The 17,686-nt window shown below is 41.8% G+C and overlaps 1 protein-coding gene across 1 annotated transcript in view; it reads right to left on the bottom strand.

The window, feature by feature from the left end:
- Positions 1 to 5,415: 5,415 nt before the first annotated feature.
- The window catches only part of pcsk1 (proprotein convertase subtilisin/kexin type 1), a 28,340-nt gene continuing 16,069 nt past the window's right edge, over positions 5,416 to 17,686 (bottom strand). The window contains exons 7-14 of the mRNA XM_080423337.1: positions 17,266 to 17,438; positions 16,175 to 16,387; positions 15,584 to 15,684; positions 14,194 to 14,427; positions 11,768 to 11,925; positions 11,256 to 11,389; positions 6,599 to 6,751; positions 5,416 to 5,842 (exon numbers count right to left, since the gene is read on the bottom strand). Coding sequence (XP_080279463.1) covers positions 5,438 to 5,842; positions 6,599 to 6,751; positions 11,256 to 11,389; positions 11,768 to 11,925; positions 14,194 to 14,427; positions 15,584 to 15,684; positions 16,175 to 16,387; positions 17,266 to 17,438 — 1,571 coding nt within the window. The 3' untranslated portion in view covers positions 5,416 to 5,437. The remainder of the gene's footprint in view (positions 5,843 to 6,598; positions 6,752 to 11,255; positions 11,390 to 11,767; positions 11,926 to 14,193; positions 14,428 to 15,583; positions 15,685 to 16,174; positions 16,388 to 17,265; positions 17,439 to 17,686) is intronic.

Genomic DNA, 17,686 nt, shown 5'->3' with positions numbered 1-17,686 from the left:
ACCGGGTGAAAAAAATGGGTTACAAAAATCGCGGGATAAAAAATTTAAGAAGTAACACGGCAGCCTAAAAAATGGCTTCTAAAATGGCAACTAAAGTGAGCAAAAAAGTCAACCAAAGAACAAGATTCTTGTACAGGATCTCCTCGCTGGTCAGTAGGAATACAATGAGGACTCTAGCTGGGGTACTCATCCAATGTGACTATGCACCTCATGGTACCTTAGCGCCTCAAAGGCCTTAAAAACAAGGCTTCAGACCTCTCAAAACAAACTGGTCAGGCTACTACTAGGCCTTACACCCGTAACTCGCCTAACCGCTGCTCATTATGCTAGGATGGGATGGCTCAGGGTAGAGGACAGAGTAAAGCAACTTGCAATGGGCCTGGTCTTCAATATACGCGAGAAAACAGGGATACCCATGTACCTGTCAGACCACTTCAATGGCGTAAAAGACACACACAGGCACAACACCAGAAGGAGCCCCACTGATCTCACTGAACCCAGTTTCGGCAAAGAAATGGGGTCAAAATCGTTCTACTGCTAAGAATGTGGAATGTCCTACCAACAGTCATAAAAAAGTGTGACTCCTTACCCTCCTTCAAAACCGTTCTAAAAGAGCACCTACAGGTGGCTACAATTTGTAACTGGCCCCTGTAAAAAGTCTAAGCTTTCACCGGAAATGCTCACCCCCCCCCCCCCCCCCCCCCAACTGTTTAAAGTACATATTTCTCTTTTTGATTACTAATCGTTTATATGATGTTTTCTTCTTCTTATTGTATATTATTGTCTGTCTTTAAATGTTTCGATTCATTGAATACACAGGACCCCAATGGAAATAAACCATAGGCTTTATTGGGTTATCCTTTTAGCATCCTTTTGTATAAATCTGTACCTCCGTGCTTTTTTTTGCAAACTGTTAATAAAGTATTCAATCAATCAATCAATCAATCAATCAGCCATGCCGTGTTAAGCTGCCATGTTAAGTGGTCAGGTGGGTGGACCCACAGGTTGTGAATCGCTGAACTAGGGTTTTATCTTTTCAGCATACTAGAAAAAAGCCCCCTACAGGGGTTTGACCCCTTCCTATACGTGAAAGGCCCCTGTACACTGCCAGGCTGCATGTATGTGTATATGCAGGGGCTCCTCCCAACTGTCCCTAATGACCTTTGAGTGCAATATATATTGATTGTGTATTTGTACAAATGTAGTTAAATGTGTGAGAAGCAGAAGTCATTAGAGAATGTGTTATGAATGTATAATGATAAAGTTATTACAAACATTTGTTTGAATGAATGACTTATAGATAGAGCAATGTTGTGAGTTATTCCGTCCTGATATCCTACTGTGAGAATGGCCCATTTGCAGCTGGAATTATTACAGAGGCATGGTAGAGTGCAACCAGAAGGTGTATTTATTTACCATTTACCAAAAATACAAAACATTACAAAAAAGGACAAAAAGACAGGCGCTTATAGTTGATATGGTGATGCCCAGCTCTCATGTGCTTCTACCACTAGCTGATTTTGTTGCTAACTGGCAGCCTTTTATACTCAGCTGCAGGCAATACAAAATAATTGACCATGTCAAGGGCCAAGGTGTATATAGATCTCATGAAACCATGAAAGAGCTGTCCTGTCCTTTCTCCCAAAATAGAGCAAGCGGTAAAAAAAATAAACAGACGTGTGTAGTACTGTAGGCTATGCGTTTGTATGTGAACGTAGGCAACTTGTTATTCTGTATCCTTACTGTTGGCATACTGCCAACTAGTATGTGTGTACAGGTTTCGTTTGCATTTAGACTACTGTTGGCATAGAGCACCGAAGTCCTGACGTCACTCGTTCATCCCCAGGTTTGCGGAAGTAATTTCTCTATGGAGAATAACATTGGGTCATCTTAGAATCGTCTCATATAAGAATTGTGGTCCAAAAATAAACACCGCGTGTCGGCGTTATTGTCAGGGAGGAGGTTCTGTATCGTTTATGATAGTCAGTCACTTATGTTTGATACAGTCTGTTTCTGGCGAAAATGTAACTAATTCGTCGGAAGTAACATTAGCGTTTTCTCACCGTCAGTTGATGCTTCATATCCATAAGAGTCAACCCGCCGGGGTCATGTGTTTATTTTTGGAACACAGTTCTTATTTGACGCGATATTCAATACGTCTATGGGATTCAGAACGGGGGTGGAAAACTGCAAACCAGGTAGACAAACAAAGGATGTGTAGATGACGTCAGACTTCGGCGGTCTATTACTGCCCAATATAGCCTACTGGGCCTTATGTGTATCTGGTTTCGTTTGCTGTTGGCATTACTGCCCAGTATACTGAGGTATATGTGTAGCCTATAGGTTTCGTTTTCAAAATACAAAAAAAAGGACAATAAAACTGTATAACGTGGATGTAGCCTACATTCACGTGGGGAAGCAGCATTTAGTTTTTATGCACCACATATCTGGAACAAACTCCCAGAAAACTGCAGTCTGCTGCCACTCTTATTTATTTTAAAACACAACTAAGACTGTTTCTGTTTGCCTCTGCCTTTGATTGAGTTATTTTTCTTTTTTGTTTTCTTTTCTCTTCTTCTACTTCTTTTGTTTTATGCATCCTAACGTCTTTGTATAATTGTGTTTCCTTTGCTTGATGTTCTGTGTAAAGCACATCGAATTGCCTTGTTGTTGAAATATGCTATACAAATAAAACTGCCTTGCCTTGCCTTGCCTTGCCTTGCCTTGCCTTGCCTACTAGTGTGCTGTGACCACAACACTGACTTGCACTGCGTGGCTCGGGCCGTCTAGTGGCCCGGGGCTAGCTGTCACCATCACCACAGACTCCATCCACATTATACTGTAGCGGTAGCCTACTGTGTCACATAGAACCTGATTGCCATATCAGTGCATTCATTCTGTCAAATAGACAAACAGGTGGCCGTGCAATGAATAAATATAATGTGCCTCAGACTGCTCTGCTGTTTGCTGAATGGTTGGAAGCCTTTGTTTATAATACAATATTTATCTCTCCAACCACAAGATGGCAGTACTCGACAGGAAATGTCCAGCCGGTGCAGAGCAATAACCATTAGGGGTCTACTATAGTTAGATTGTCATTATGGCTAAAGGACAGAGATTTAATGTGACATTACAATCAGCGACACTAAAACATTGTGTGGAATTATTGCGAAGAGATGAAGCAGCAGTACCAAATAACAACTAACCTTTATTTCAGGATATACTGCTAAAAGGCTTTTTCAACTGTTAGTGAACTCCCCAAATACAGTTGCCAACATATTTTGATATGCAAGCATTCATTCACTATTCTAAGTGGTAGAAAGAGTATTATCTCATAATAGTTCAGAGTGGGGTGCTGGTTACACATGTGTCGAAGAGATTGTCAAATAATTGTGACCTTTTTCATCCCACAGGGGAACTTCAGTTTCCAGCTTCACCCAACTGATCGCTGCCCACAGAGAAGGGGGAGCAGTTAGGGGTCAAGTGCCTTGCTCAGGGACACTTCAACACATTGCTGGTCAGGCCTGGAATCGAACCTGGGACAACCAGGGCCTCCCCTCCGGCGGACTCTCCAACCATTCAGCTATTGCCACCCTCAGGCGCCCTGATGTTCTAGTACTAATGGCAAAAAACTCAAAATACACTCAAGAGGTCACTTTGCAGTTTATTACGATAAATCTTTTTATCTTTTTGTACATCCATACAGAAATTTGCGACATAATAGCTTGTGTAAACAACTTGGGACAAAAAGCATCAATCAAATCCAAAAAATATAAACGAACAAACGTCACTGGCTACTCTAGAGTATAGATAAATTACAGCAGGGTAAATGTAAACCATTTCCCCTCACATCATCATCATCATGTCCGTTCTGTCACCTTGGCTGGCTGGCAGAGAAGCAGGGTTTGCAGGCAGTTCCAAACCATCCACACAAAACTGGAGGATAGGGATTCTGCATAGATGCTCCATAGCACTATCATACGTCTATAAAGTGATATATCGTAGCTGTCGGGTGGAAACCTAACCTATTGTCCAAAACTGTTACTTTTCAGGATTCAAATGCCAAAGTAGCAAAAATAGCAGATCTGCAAGCTCAAAACGCGTCGCATCGTGACACTTCGTATGACGAAGTAGGGCATTCATTTACGGAAAAACGTAGTTGAAAGTTGAAATATGGAGATACAAGGTTTCTACCCGAAAGAGACTATGCGATATATGACTTTATAATATTATATATTTAAATGTTAATTTAAATATATAATGTTATATATAATGTTATATATATATATATATATATATATATATATATATATATATATATATATATATATATATATATATATATATATATATATACTTCTAAAACTCTCACAAGCTTTGTTGACACCCTGAGAATAAGTTGTTTATCAACACATTGCTGTTAGCCAATAGGTGATTAGTTTAAGTTTCTGTCAGATACTATTCTATATCATAGAATAATAATTTAATGATGAATATATTTGGATTCTTCACAAGAGATTTGCCCTATAAAGGGAATAAAGTGAGTTAGTGTCCAACCATTGCACAAAACATATTGTAGATAGGTTATTGAAACATGACAAAACAATAAATAACCTTGGATTGTTTGGGATAAAGTGTGGAGATCTGGATGTTTACATTTTACATTTTCATCAAAACGATATTACAATCATTGTCTTCATATAATATATATTGATGTTATAGGTACCATTACAAAACATATAATCTAAAAGGCATAAATGAGAAGGCAGTGAAGAGAAGACAAGACAGACTAGGCCTGTTCCCAACGCCCATATTCCTTGCCTCCTTTCTTATGGTCAAACTATTTTTATTCAATTAAGTAGATAATGCTTTACTGTATGAAGGGAGGCTCTGGTTGCTACTGTATAGTAGATTCACAACTTTGTCCATATTTGAATCACACAGAAATGAAAATCTGCCTCAATTGTCAGAAAAAATACAATAATGTATGGATATTAAAATATGAAGGCGAGGACGTCAGAAATGCAACACTTTTGGGAACAGGAGCAGCACTGACTGGAAATGTGCTCCAACTTGTCTAGGTTTTCCTTCTCTCTTCTCATTCACTTCCTTCATTAATACCTTACCTCCTTATTCTTCATTCTTAAGCCCGATTCATACTTTGTCGCACGGTGGTGTTTCGCGCCGAGAATAGCAGACCTACAAGCTCACAACGCGGCACGGATGCGACGCGTTGTGAGCTTCTAGATCTGCTATTCTCTGCCTTTCTCGTCACATAAATTAGGCTTTATTCTTTCCTCTACAACCACCCTGTCCTCAACTCTGCTCTTCAAACCCAAGTCCTCACTTGTTCCCTTGCCCTTCCCTTCCCTTTCCTTCCCTACCCTTCCCCTACTCCATTCCTCTCCTCTCCTCTCCTCCCCTCTCCTTGGGGTCTTCACTGGCTGTCGTCAGCTACCATGTTGAGCAGCGCCTGCAGCAAAGAACTGGGGTCATCTCTGTGCCTGTAGAAGCCGTCACTGTTGTCATTGTAGAGACTGTCCTTTGTATCTTGGTATTTGTCGATCCTGTCCAGAGCCTGGTAGACATTTTGAGGCAGGCGGTGGGCAGGTGGGGAGAGGCTCTTATCCAGGTGTTGCTTCCCCCAGGAGGAGGCCCTGGCTGGGGTTTGGGGCCCAGAGGCCACCATCTGCCTGTTGAAGGCTGTGTGTAGGAGACGCAGGAGGGCCAGGGAGGGAGAATAGGGTGAAACAGGGGTCTTTAAGGGCTCCTGCTGGGGGTTTGTGGAAGGGAGGTCTTGGGTGGCCTGGGTCTTCTGAGGGGGGTGAGACTGCGTGGGCTCCTTTGCGTTATCAGATAGACAGAGAAGAAGCGGTTTAGTGGAGTGTTGTGTATAAGCATTACAGGTAAATAAACAAGACTAGTCTGAAAGTGCCATTAGTGGCCCCTACAGGTCATGTTTCTCCAGCTTTCTATCCATTCGATTTAGCGACCATAATTATATCCTGTATGCAAATGGCACTAAGGAAAGGTCATGGAGTCACCAAAACCAGTAGGGGTCATCTTCCAGGGAGCATGAAGGTACAATCTAGCCAGTAGTTTTTGAGATGCGTTTTTGGACCACAGTGTTGGATGGCCGGATCCCCACCGACATTTCCATTGTCAGAGCGCTGCCAGACTGGGGCTAACATGCTATGAGACAGTGGTCTCTTGTGGTGCTCTTTAGATATTGATATTAGAAGCGATAGAAGTGCAACATTTCCCATAATGTCATCGCCACCACATCATGTTATTTTCATTGTTGTGTCATTTCATAATTATGTCACATATTTGTCAATTCTGTCAGGTTAGACTTATCTTATCACAGCCTAAGCACAGGCACAATATACATGTAATGTGTGGTTCTGTGCATGTACGTGTGTGTGTGTGTGTGTGTGTGTGTGTGTGTGTGTGTGTGTGTGTGTGTGTGTGTGTGTGTGTGTGTGTGTGTGTGTGTGTGTGTGTGTGTGTGTTTGTGTTTGTGTTTGTGCGCCCTGCGCACTAAAATAGTGCGCAGGGCGATTATGTAATAAATTGCGACAGGCCTAGTCGTCCTCACCTCCATCATGTGCTCGACACCGCGCCGGTCGTTCTGCACAGCGTTGTAGGGAATGTACACCCTGGGTTTCTTCATGTGCTCCGGCTTCTCTGACGTTCCGTGGAGGATGAGCTTCCAGCTCAGGATGCGACCCTCGTTCTCCATACGGCCAGACTGCGAGGAGGACAAAATGGTGGGTTGAACATCAGGAAGAACCAGATGGTGTTCTGCACAACAACAGTGCAAACTAACCACTAATGTTGAATGAATTCCTGCACACTGGAAGACCTCAATGACAACATTTATGGATGTGATTTAGGCGTGCCATATTGTCTCCGCCAGGCCGGACGTCCGAAGGCCCCGTTGCACGATCAGCGTGAAACTTTGCACACACACTACCAGTAGGCATCAACCTCAGGAATCAACCTCTTGGTGGCGCTACAACAGGGCCCTTCACATTTTGGCCTATAACTCTTGAAACATGGGTCGTACAATCAAAACTTTTTTCCTGGATCCCTCACAACTTCCCATATAGGGCCGACCATTTGTGCCAACTAGATTTTCCACCATTTAGCGTTTTCTTCAAAACACTTTTTTACAACTTTTGTACAAAACTCACACAAATCGATACACATTAATTTGTGGGCCGTGGGTAGACAGCCGGGCCTGGCGGAGACCTGCGCTCCGAGGAGCGCACTTTTCTAGATAAAATTATTCATTTTAATCATCTTTTTCTTTTCTTTTACTTGAACTACAGCATCCAAGTACAGAGCCAACTCAGGTCCAGTTTACTAAGCCTAGAGGGTTCAAGCGGTTAAATTTAGCAGCAACATTGCAAAAATAGCAGATCTACAGTATATATTCGCCTGCCAGGCGCCGCCCTGCCTGCCTTGCGAATGAACCTCCTCACGCCATGTTCTGGGCTTGTAGAGCTGTTATTTTTGCAATGTCCCAAGATTCCCAAAATATTCCCAAACAGCAGCTCTTTTGCTTGCAATTGTCTGTCTGTGTTTCCTAAGAGTTTTTACTTAAAATCAAATTGCCTTCATGGATTATTAAAGTTGAATTGAATTGAATTGAATTGAATTGAATTGAATTGAATTGAATTGAATTGAATTGAATTGAATTGAATTGAATTGAACTGAACTGAACTGAATTGAATTGAATTGAATTGAAAAACACCCTCAAATGAAGCTCAAAAGGATTTGACATAATATTACATGGAAGAGAGAAGGCTACATCTAATCTAATATTATTAAAATGAAAAGTAATTTTAAATGCCTTAATATTTCTGGAAAACAAAAAACATCGGTTTGACGCCAATGTGGATCTGGGACCTAATGCCATTCAGTGAGGTCAGTCATCTGTGACGTCAGTCACCTATGACTCTCATAGCGACTGACATAGTATGACATATCTGAAGTATGACTCGAAATGTAGGCAAGGTTTCAACTTGACTTAACCCATTCTCTACTATATCTAAAAATATATAAGATATATATTAACAAAAATGTGTGGAGGTAAGAAATAAGAAAACTAAGAAATTTGGTCCACTAAATGGGTGTGCACAAAATGTTTGAAAGTAACAAACACAATAATATATATTTCTAATTGTCAATAACAATACCCTGTTCTCCCAGAAATAATGTTAATGAATAATACTTCTCCAATGCGACGCTGCTGGTGTTATCTACCCAGAAATACATTTTGGCTGTGGTGATATCATGATTCAGTCTAAATAATTTTATTGGCAACAATTAAAAGCTCAATATCACCAATTAAATGCGCCAAAATGGATTAATCACAAAAAAGCCAAACCTGGTTTCCATTGTGGTCCATTTTAAAACAAACAGCACCCGACAAACTACACAAACAACCATACAAAAACACAATAATAAATATTAATAGTGGAATACTGCTGCTGGTGTGAATTCAGGTTACAGAAACCATGGCGTAAAAATAAAATATATAAATATGGATTTTTACCACTTAAACCCACTAGACTTAGTAAACTTGACCTGCTCTATACTTATTTCCGTCTAACCAAATCTCGATTTTGGCTTAATGTTTTGGATGTCCCCCAGAATAAGAATACTGGGGATAACGGCATGGCATCCCTGTGGATATTGATCATATTGATGACGTCACGCTCAAACCAATGGTGTAAGTCTTGCTCAAATATTGCGGAACGGTGTGTGCATCTGAGATTATAAATTCACAGGAGAAAATTATAAAACTAAAAAAATCAGTCTGTGAAAAATATTCAGGTATTTATTTGGCCTACTGGTAGCGTGCACAAGAAATGTGGTCTTGCCTCTTACAGAGCCAAGCCATAAAAAATATTATTTTGTAAGAAAATAACAATAACTCTAAAGTCATGTTGATGACATTGGTCTTGCCCAAATATGGAGGGATGGTGGAAATGATATCTTACGAAAACAGATTGTGGAAAAAAGTAACAAAACCCCTCTCAACAATATGTGAAAAATATCAGTTCAGTAGTTTGTCAGTAGCCGTGCCTTAAAAAGACAAAAAACTAAACAAAAACCAGTTAGATAGGAATATGATGCCTTTTCAGCAGGGAGTTAATCTGGGGAGTTAGTGTGAACCTCTGTGTGCACATTACGGTGAAACTCCTAGCAGCAATTCCTCCTGCCAAACACTTTAGTTTTTTGGCAGGCACTCTTATTCTTCAACAGAGACGGCACCATACGTGACACAACAATCCTGGTGTGATTGAGATGTTGCTCTGCCTCCCCGGAAGCCTGGTTGCGTATCTTGGGGAAGCATATTCCCTCCAGAACCTTGAGGCTTTTTAGGAGAGACATTAACTTGCTCCTTATCTCGTCCCCTGCTGTTTGCATCTGTCTCTCCATGTCCATCATCTTCTGAACTCTTCCGGTCTGAGCCTGGTTTTCTTTTACCAGGTCCCTTTTCTCTTTGTCCCACATGTTCTCCTTTGTGAGAATCTCGTTCCTGAAGTTGTCATCCATATTTTGCTGCTCCTTTTCCCAAAGCTTCGCTTTGACTTCTATTTCATTCATGATGCTAGCTAGCTCGGATTGGAGTTTTTTATACAAGGTCTCTGCCTTTAAGGTCATTTCCTTCCTTATACTATCCATTCGGTTGAGGTCTTCGATTCTCATCTCTTTGAACAGTTGAATCTCATTCTGATTTTGTATGTGCTGTTTCTTCATACGTTCAGCCTTCACACTCGCTGCGCTAAGCAGTTCTTTCAGAGTCTGGTTTTCTCTAATCTTTTTCTTCTTCTCCCTCTCCCACTGATGCTTCTTTGTGAGCAGTTCTGCTCGGAAGTGATCTTCTATACTTTTTTGCTCCTTGTACCAAAGTTTCTCTTTGTTATTAGATTCATTCTCGATGTGGATTCGCTTTCTCCTTTCGTTCTCTTCTGACTCCTTGATGGTGCTCAGTTGCTGCCGGAGCGCTTCGTTGGCCGGTATCATGCCTCTGGTTTTCGTAAGGGTGCCATTGAGCTCCTCCAAGTTATTTTCGTTGCTTGCCTTCTGTTTGACGAGATGCTTGTCAATGCTTCTCATCTTCTTGTTTTTTGCAATCTTTTGGCTCCTCAGTGCCGGCATTGCAAAAGTGCGACAAAAGATGATTGTGTCCATGTCCTCGATCCTGTCAAATTCCTCCCTGCTCTCTCTTGCATCATCCAGCAGTTTATTCAACTCCCCATCCTCCTTGCCAAATGCACCTCCTAACTGTTTGCCCACTTTATCAAACTCTGTATCAAGTTCAAGTTGATCTTTTGCGATTTGGCGTTGAATTCGTGTGTTAACGTGGCCCATCCTTGAAGCCATCTTGTGGCCTTAATGTCGTACCCCTAGCAGATCAGTGTAGATAATGCAGACGCCTACCAGATTCGGCCAGATCCTGCAATTGCCTAACTTCACGGGTGTAAATGAGTGCAAGGAGTGGAGCTTTTCAGACCTATATACATATCATGTGTGACGTGTTACGACGTCACCAGCCATGCTGTTTATGGAGTTATGCGTTTCCATGGCGATCCCACTATAACTAATCTTTCAATCCCAAGTGGGTTTTTTGTTTGGCGTGGCTCCTGTTAGGCCAGCCATAGAATAGTATACAGTACACTCTACCAGGTGACATGAGTCTTAATAGTATACACTCTACCAGGTGACATGAGTCTTAATAGTATACTATTAAGACTCAGTCAGTCACCTGGTAGAGTGTACACTCTACCAGGTGACTGACTGAGACTTAATAGTATACACTCTACCAGGTGACTGGTGGTTCCACTTGTATACACTCTACCAGGTGACTGGTGGTTCCACTTGTATACACTCTCAGAGTTACAAACCCGTTAGGGTCCATTTGGAGCCCCTGGTGGTCCGCGGACCCAACGTTCAGAACCAAGGTGTAACGAGCAAAGAGTTGAGGACGCTTTTGATCCCCAGCATGCACTCAGGGGATGTAGTATAAATGAAAACAAAATGGCTGCCTAATGTAGCAGCAGAGTGGCTCAGAGCCATAAGACCAAAGGCCTAATAATACAGTATCTCCCTGGGCCAAGGGGGGAGGCTAATGGTTAAGATGTTTGTCCCTTCCTGTGCACACAGGAGACCCAGGTTTGAATCCTGGGCGTTACACTAAGGGTCCACTAACACTTCTTTACAGCATGTGTGCAACTCACCGTGTCTGTGATCTTTAAGGTCCAGGTTCCGGCAGGGTCCTCGCCCCACGAGTGGACAGACATGAAGTCCCAGTTCCGGAACCCGTTGGAGGACGTGTCCCGCTCTCGCTCAGCCAACAACACTGTACTGGTGCCTGATGGGAAAGAACAGGGAATGATGAGACTGTATTGCAAGCCGTTTTAGAACGTGATATATAGACTGGATACGTGTTCCAGATTATCTGTAATTCAATTCTTCCTAGTCAAAATGAACATTTCAGGTAGCCACAATGACATTCTGCCTATGGAAATGTAAAGAAATATGAGTGTGTGTGTGTGTGTGTGTGTGTGTGTGTGTGTGTGTGTGTGTGTGTGTGTGTGTGTGTGTGTGTGTGTGTGTGTGTGTGTGTGTGTGTGTATGTGTGTCTGTCTGTATGTTTGTGTGTGTGTGTGTGTGTGTGTCTGCGCCGCGTTGTGAGCTTGTAGATGTGCTGTTCTTAATTGAACGTTGGAGGGTTGAAGTGTCGGCTAACCTGATGGAGAGGTCAGTGTGATGTGCAGGTCTCCTCTCCTGGTGTACTCTATGCTGGCCTCCACCTGCACGTGTTCAAGTGAACGCACCATGTTCTCCTGCCCTGCACAGGCCTTGGTGGGGATCTCTATAGTTATCTCTCCTGCTGCCTTCAGTGCCCTTTGGGAGGAATTGAAAATACAGGGTCTTTTTTTGCGTGGGAATAAAACAACCCAAAATAATCATATTTGAAATGGGGACCCCCCATTTCAATTAAACACTAGGAATGTAGGACTATTAGTTTGACTCGGTTCCACGGATAAATATTGTGAAAATAGCCGTTCTACAAGATCAGCTATTTATTTCTTGCCTCTTTCTTACATTATTTGTCAATTTGGCCAATGCTTGACCAGTTTTTATAGAATAGTTTGTTGATTACTTTTGATGCAGTTTCTTTGGTCTTAAAGGTCCTTAAATTGTCACTTCACTGTCATCTGGGGACCCCCCCAAATCATGTGTGGACCCCCCTGGTGGTCCCGACCCACATGTTGAGTAAATGTACTTCATTACTGTCCACCACTTGTCAGCAGTCTCACAAGCACACAAAGATTACTCATAGCTATTTTCCATACCATACGGGGAACAGAATCTGAATCCAATTTATAGAAAGGGTTGTCACACGATTTCAACATACAGTACAGTAGTAGATGGAGTTCAGATGTGCTGCCTGTATTCATTCGAAGGTTTTTGAGGAGGCAATTAAATGATGTTTTCACCTTCAGTGCTAAAACCGCACTATAACACATTTAATAATACCCCTAGCGATGGTACACAGCAAAAAAACATTCTGCCATTCAAAGACATAATCCCTCTCCTTTTCCTGCTGAACATGAATGAAGGGATTTCCATGTGCAAGCTGACATGAAGCTAGAGGGGGTTGTGAGAGCGGTGGAGAATCAAATCGTCAGGATTAAAGCCAGCTAGTCGAGACATGGTTGTAACAAGGTAACAGCCACTGGGTGTCAGCGCTATTGAGTCTCATAATCCAAAGCACATGGCAAAGGGACGCTAGAAAAGAACAAATAACAACGATCAACCCCACTTTGGCATCAACTGAGGACAAAGCATGGCTAAAGCTTTTGCCCATGACCATTTGGAGTCACTAAATACATTAACCTTAGCGTCCCTACTTTGGGCATGTCGTAAAGGCATTTTTTAAAATGAAATAGCAGATCAACAAGCTCACAACACGTTGCAATACTACACGTTGTGAGCTTGTAGATCGGCTATCTCCGAAAAGCCGAAGTATAAAGGATTATGTGGTTAATCCCAAAAAGACTGTAAACAAACCATTTAGTCAGATAACAGAGGGAAGGCTCTACTGTACTTCCCTTTAACACTGTCCATGAGTTCACAGCAGGACACAGCTTAGCATTCTGTTATTAAATTCCATTATTTATCAGGCAACATTTAGTGTGCAAAGTTAACGATTGCAGTAAAAGCAAATGATTATTTCTGTTTCCCGTTTAAAAAATATCTAAAACACCTGTTTTCAGAACAGAGTGTGTCGCCCTAAAGCCATTCCAGGCTTAAGTATGATTTATACTTTGTCTCAAGACACGTATCGCGTGCCCAAAATAGGCAACCTACAAGCTCACGATGCGTTGCGGATGTGGCGTATTGCGAGCATGCGCAATGTATTGTGAGCTTGCAGGTCGCCTATTTTGGGGCGAGTGATACCGTTGTGCGACAGAACATAAATGTGGCATTAGGGTTTTGTTATTGCCACCATGGCTCCGCATGAAACCCAACAGATGTGTCCTTAGCAACGCAGATGGTTTTTATCTCATTGCATTGTTGGAACTAAATGTTTACGACATCAGGACATCAAATTCTTTCCCTGAAAAATGAAGCACTCAAATAAATTAAGCACTAGAATCAGGCAATGGTGCGTAGACAAATTGATGACCATGGCATGTTCATAAAACTTTGGAAAAAAAGAAAAGAGAAATGAAATGCCTATTTAATAACTAAATCTAGTCCACAGATGTCTTGTATGAGTTCCAGGATATCTTACTTTTGGGTCCTGGCCAAGCAACCAACAAACACTCGACAAGAAAAGCTTTAAATTGGCAGCAGTTGCAAAATAAGAATTGTAAGACTAAATAAAATAATTAAAATAAGTTTAATCACTTTAACCTCAAATACGGCCGGCTATTTGAAAATAACCACAGACGTGAGTTTGTAGATTTGCTATTTTCAAAGAATCTTGAAAGAAATGTGAAAAACGTTGAACATTTTTGAAACATTTTAACAAAACAAATCTTGTATGGGTTCCCTGGCACAAAATATTTTCAGATAGGAATCCGTGGCCAAATACATATTCATTTGGGGGTCCTTGACAGGAAAAAGTTTGAGAACCACTGTATACTGTATAGCCGAGCGTACCTGGGCTGGAATGAGTCATCCCGGACGATGCACTGCTTCTTCTCTGGGGCTTGTTTCCAGGTGGCTGGGTCAGCTAGGTCCACCAAGGCTTTGGCGTTAAGCAGGCCAAAGCCAAAGCGGCTGTTGACCATCAGGCCTGCTCCGTTCCTCTTCCAGCCTGGGTTGTTGGCCAGAGGGTCAAACTCTGAGGTCCACACCACTATGTGCTGCAGGTCTCTCCACGTCAGCTCTGGGCTGGAGAGGTACAGGAGACCATTATATATGGCTGTCATCATCATGCCATTTTACTTGACCATTAAAGGGATATTTCACTTCTCCAGAACCAAAGATGTGTGTTTTCAATTAATCTAACATGGTTAAAGTGGAGTTTACAATGGATTTACAGGTATATAGGAAGTGGGCGTGTCTGATAAAATAAATATCAAATATCTAAGTACTGAATCGAGCAACTTAAAAAGTGTCTGGGCCGGTGCTCACAAAAGCCTGAGTAGATGTGAAAATGAACCCAAACAGGTTTGAAAGTGAATATCCCTTTAACTGTCGCACAAATAATTGCAATTAATGATTTTAATTGGGTTTTTGGCATTGAACATTGAACATATAAATACAAAATTACTTTTCTGTTTGGCTTTTAGGCTTCATAAACAAACTGACAAATTTGATACATTTATACCTTACAAATAAAAACAAATAGTAGAATTAGCCGATGGCAACAACAATGACGATTATGCAAAATAATTGCGATTATCTCAAATAATTACTATCAGATGATTATGTACTAAAAAGGCCTAGTGACGAACCACTGTAACATCCTGAGTGTTTGTTCAGAAACAGGGGTCTCTCCTGCTCTTTAGTTAAGAGAAAATAGGCTGCATTTTCAGTTTGGGATACCAATTTCATGCAATCAGGAGACAGAAGAACTGATACAGGATAGAGGGGGAAAAAAACTAAACAAAATAAAAACATAAATTGGAAGTGGTGACACAAGAAAATAAGTAGACAAAATTGGAACTGGAACGCTATAAAATTGAAGCTGATAAATGGGTTCTCTCTCCTGATTAGATGAAATTGGTGACGTCCCACCTGAAAATGTATCTGGTGTTTACTAAAGAGCTGGATGGATGGGGAGACCTACTGAACAAACACTGTATCAGCAAATGATTACAATCAGCAAATTGAGCTTTAACCTTTTAATCAAAAATATATTAAAAAAATACAAATACACGCTCTGGGTTAAATTGACACTCAAGGATTTTTACTTTGTGGACAGTGACTCACAAAGCAAACAATCATCCCTATAGGGGTATGTATGTAGTTGATAAATAATACATGCTGTATAGATTGTGTTTGTTGAAGTTAACAGGTGATTCGCTGGGTGTGTGTTGCGTACTTCTGTTCCAGTGCCAAAGCAAATATCCCAGCAGCCAGTGGGGCAGAGGCAGAGGTTCCAGTGTGCGTCTCGGTACACTCGTTGTGTAGATCCGCGCTAGTCTGTAACAAGAATGGGGGACAAAAAAACAACAACAAGAAAAGATGTAAAAGAAAAGATCCGACCGCTACACCCATATATGGTCATGTGCATAATGGGACTGACTGACTTCAAACTCGGCACACGCATCAGCAAGGACTCAAGGGAGTGTGGTGCCTGCCGTCGAGTCCTTCGGATATGCGGTTGTTTTGTTTTTGTCGCATTCCTAAGCCAATAATTTGATGACCGGCGGAAAGATGCTCATGTCCGGTCGCCGCCAGTCATCAAATGATTGGCTTAGGAATGCGACAAAAACAAAACAATCTCCATGCATTCAAGTCTCCCTGGGGTGTGTAATCGATTGGGAAAAAACAGTCATTTTGGGGCTGAACTATCCCTTCAAGTGAAACATTTTAGTACTTTTTCCACCACTGGACCCCACAGGTTGGGAACCAACTGGCATACAAGGAATGGGGTGAGCATCAGCTGCATCACCACAACGCCACTACTTACAATCCTCTGGTCGGTGTAGTCTCCACTGCTGTACGCTGTGGCCAGGGTGGAGGAGCATTTCTCAGCGTACCAGGGTGACAGGCCCTGCTGGGACGCACTGCTGATGGAGATGGTGTAGATGCTGTCCGTGTAGCCGTCACAGTCACAGTTGTCCCCCTGCCGGCCGCCGTTACCCGACGCCCACACAAAGATGGAGCCTTTGCCCCCGCGGCCCTGAGGGAGACACAATGGTGTGATATTGTTTGTCACTATCAGGCAGGGAAAAAAAAGCCTTGTACTGTATGTCCAAAGCTATTTTATGGGGGGGGGGGGACTTGTGTTCCAACATTAAAGGGATAGTTCACCCCCAAAATGACTTTTTTACTTACGATTAGTCACCCCATGGAGACTTGAATTCATGGATATTTTTTTGTTTTTGTCACATTCCTAAGCCAATAATTTGATGACCGGCAGCAGTTCCGGTAGGAGACACAAAGAGTCTCCTTTGTGTCTCCTACCGGAACCACTGCCTACCGGTCTGCTGGTCATCAAATTATTGGCTTAAGAATGCGACAAAAACAAAACAAAAATATTTTTTGGGGTGAACTATTCCTTTAAGTCACAAGCTTTGTTAATACTTTTTGTTGGTTGAATTTATAAAACCCAAATTTAAAAAAATAGTGAAAATAGCAGATCTACAAGCTCACTGCGCATGCAAACTGAGCTTGTCGATTGTCTATTTTTGCTACTTTTCGCGACACTTGTGCGATGAAGTAGGGCATTCATTTACAAAAAAACATAAAAAGTTGAAAAGCATTTTTTTGGGGGCATTTTATGTTGTCTGTCAATGTCAATCTATAAAACATAAACATACAGGATATGGACTGACCCCCACAATCCCTATGGATACGGGAGACCCCTGTTACTGAACAAACACTAGCACGGATTACTATGGGAATATAGAGCTGTTTAACACTTATTTTAACAGAAAATATCACTTACACCACGTTTAAAAAAATATTGTTATTTCAATTTTTTATATATATATATATAAAGAAAAAAAAGGATCATTCCATGTGGATCCGAGAGCTGATTTGGTGTGGTATGAATACCTTCTGTATGCCGTATTCAAAGGCCTTCTGGGCCAAGCGGCCCGGACCTTCCACTGTCTTGCCATCATCGTTGGGTCCCCAGCTGGCACTGTAGATATCCACATGGTCGGGATTGAACCCAATAGAGCTGGCTTCAATGGCATCAGTCACAATCCCGTCCAACATACGAATTCCTGGGAGAAAGAAACACGACAGCTTGATCCCTCCTCACCTTTTGTCCCTAGGCCACAATTATTATTACATAATCGCCTAATTGCAATTATTTGAGATAATCCCAATTATTTAGCATAATCATCATAATTGTTGATATGTTGAAAAATGCTCATATATTTTCCAAAAATAGCAGAATGAACGCACGCGCACGCACGCACGCACACACACACACGGTACACGCACAAACACACATGGTTCACACACACAC

Source organism: Gymnoscopelus braueri, assembly GCF_963280865.1.
Source record: "Gymnoscopelus braueri genome assembly, chromosome: 3".
Taxonomy (NCBI): Eukaryota; Metazoa; Chordata; class Actinopteri; order Myctophiformes; family Myctophidae; genus Gymnoscopelus; species Gymnoscopelus braueri.
The sequence above is the reverse complement of the archived record's forward strand: the minus strand, read 5'-3'. Positions and strand labels throughout refer to the sequence as shown.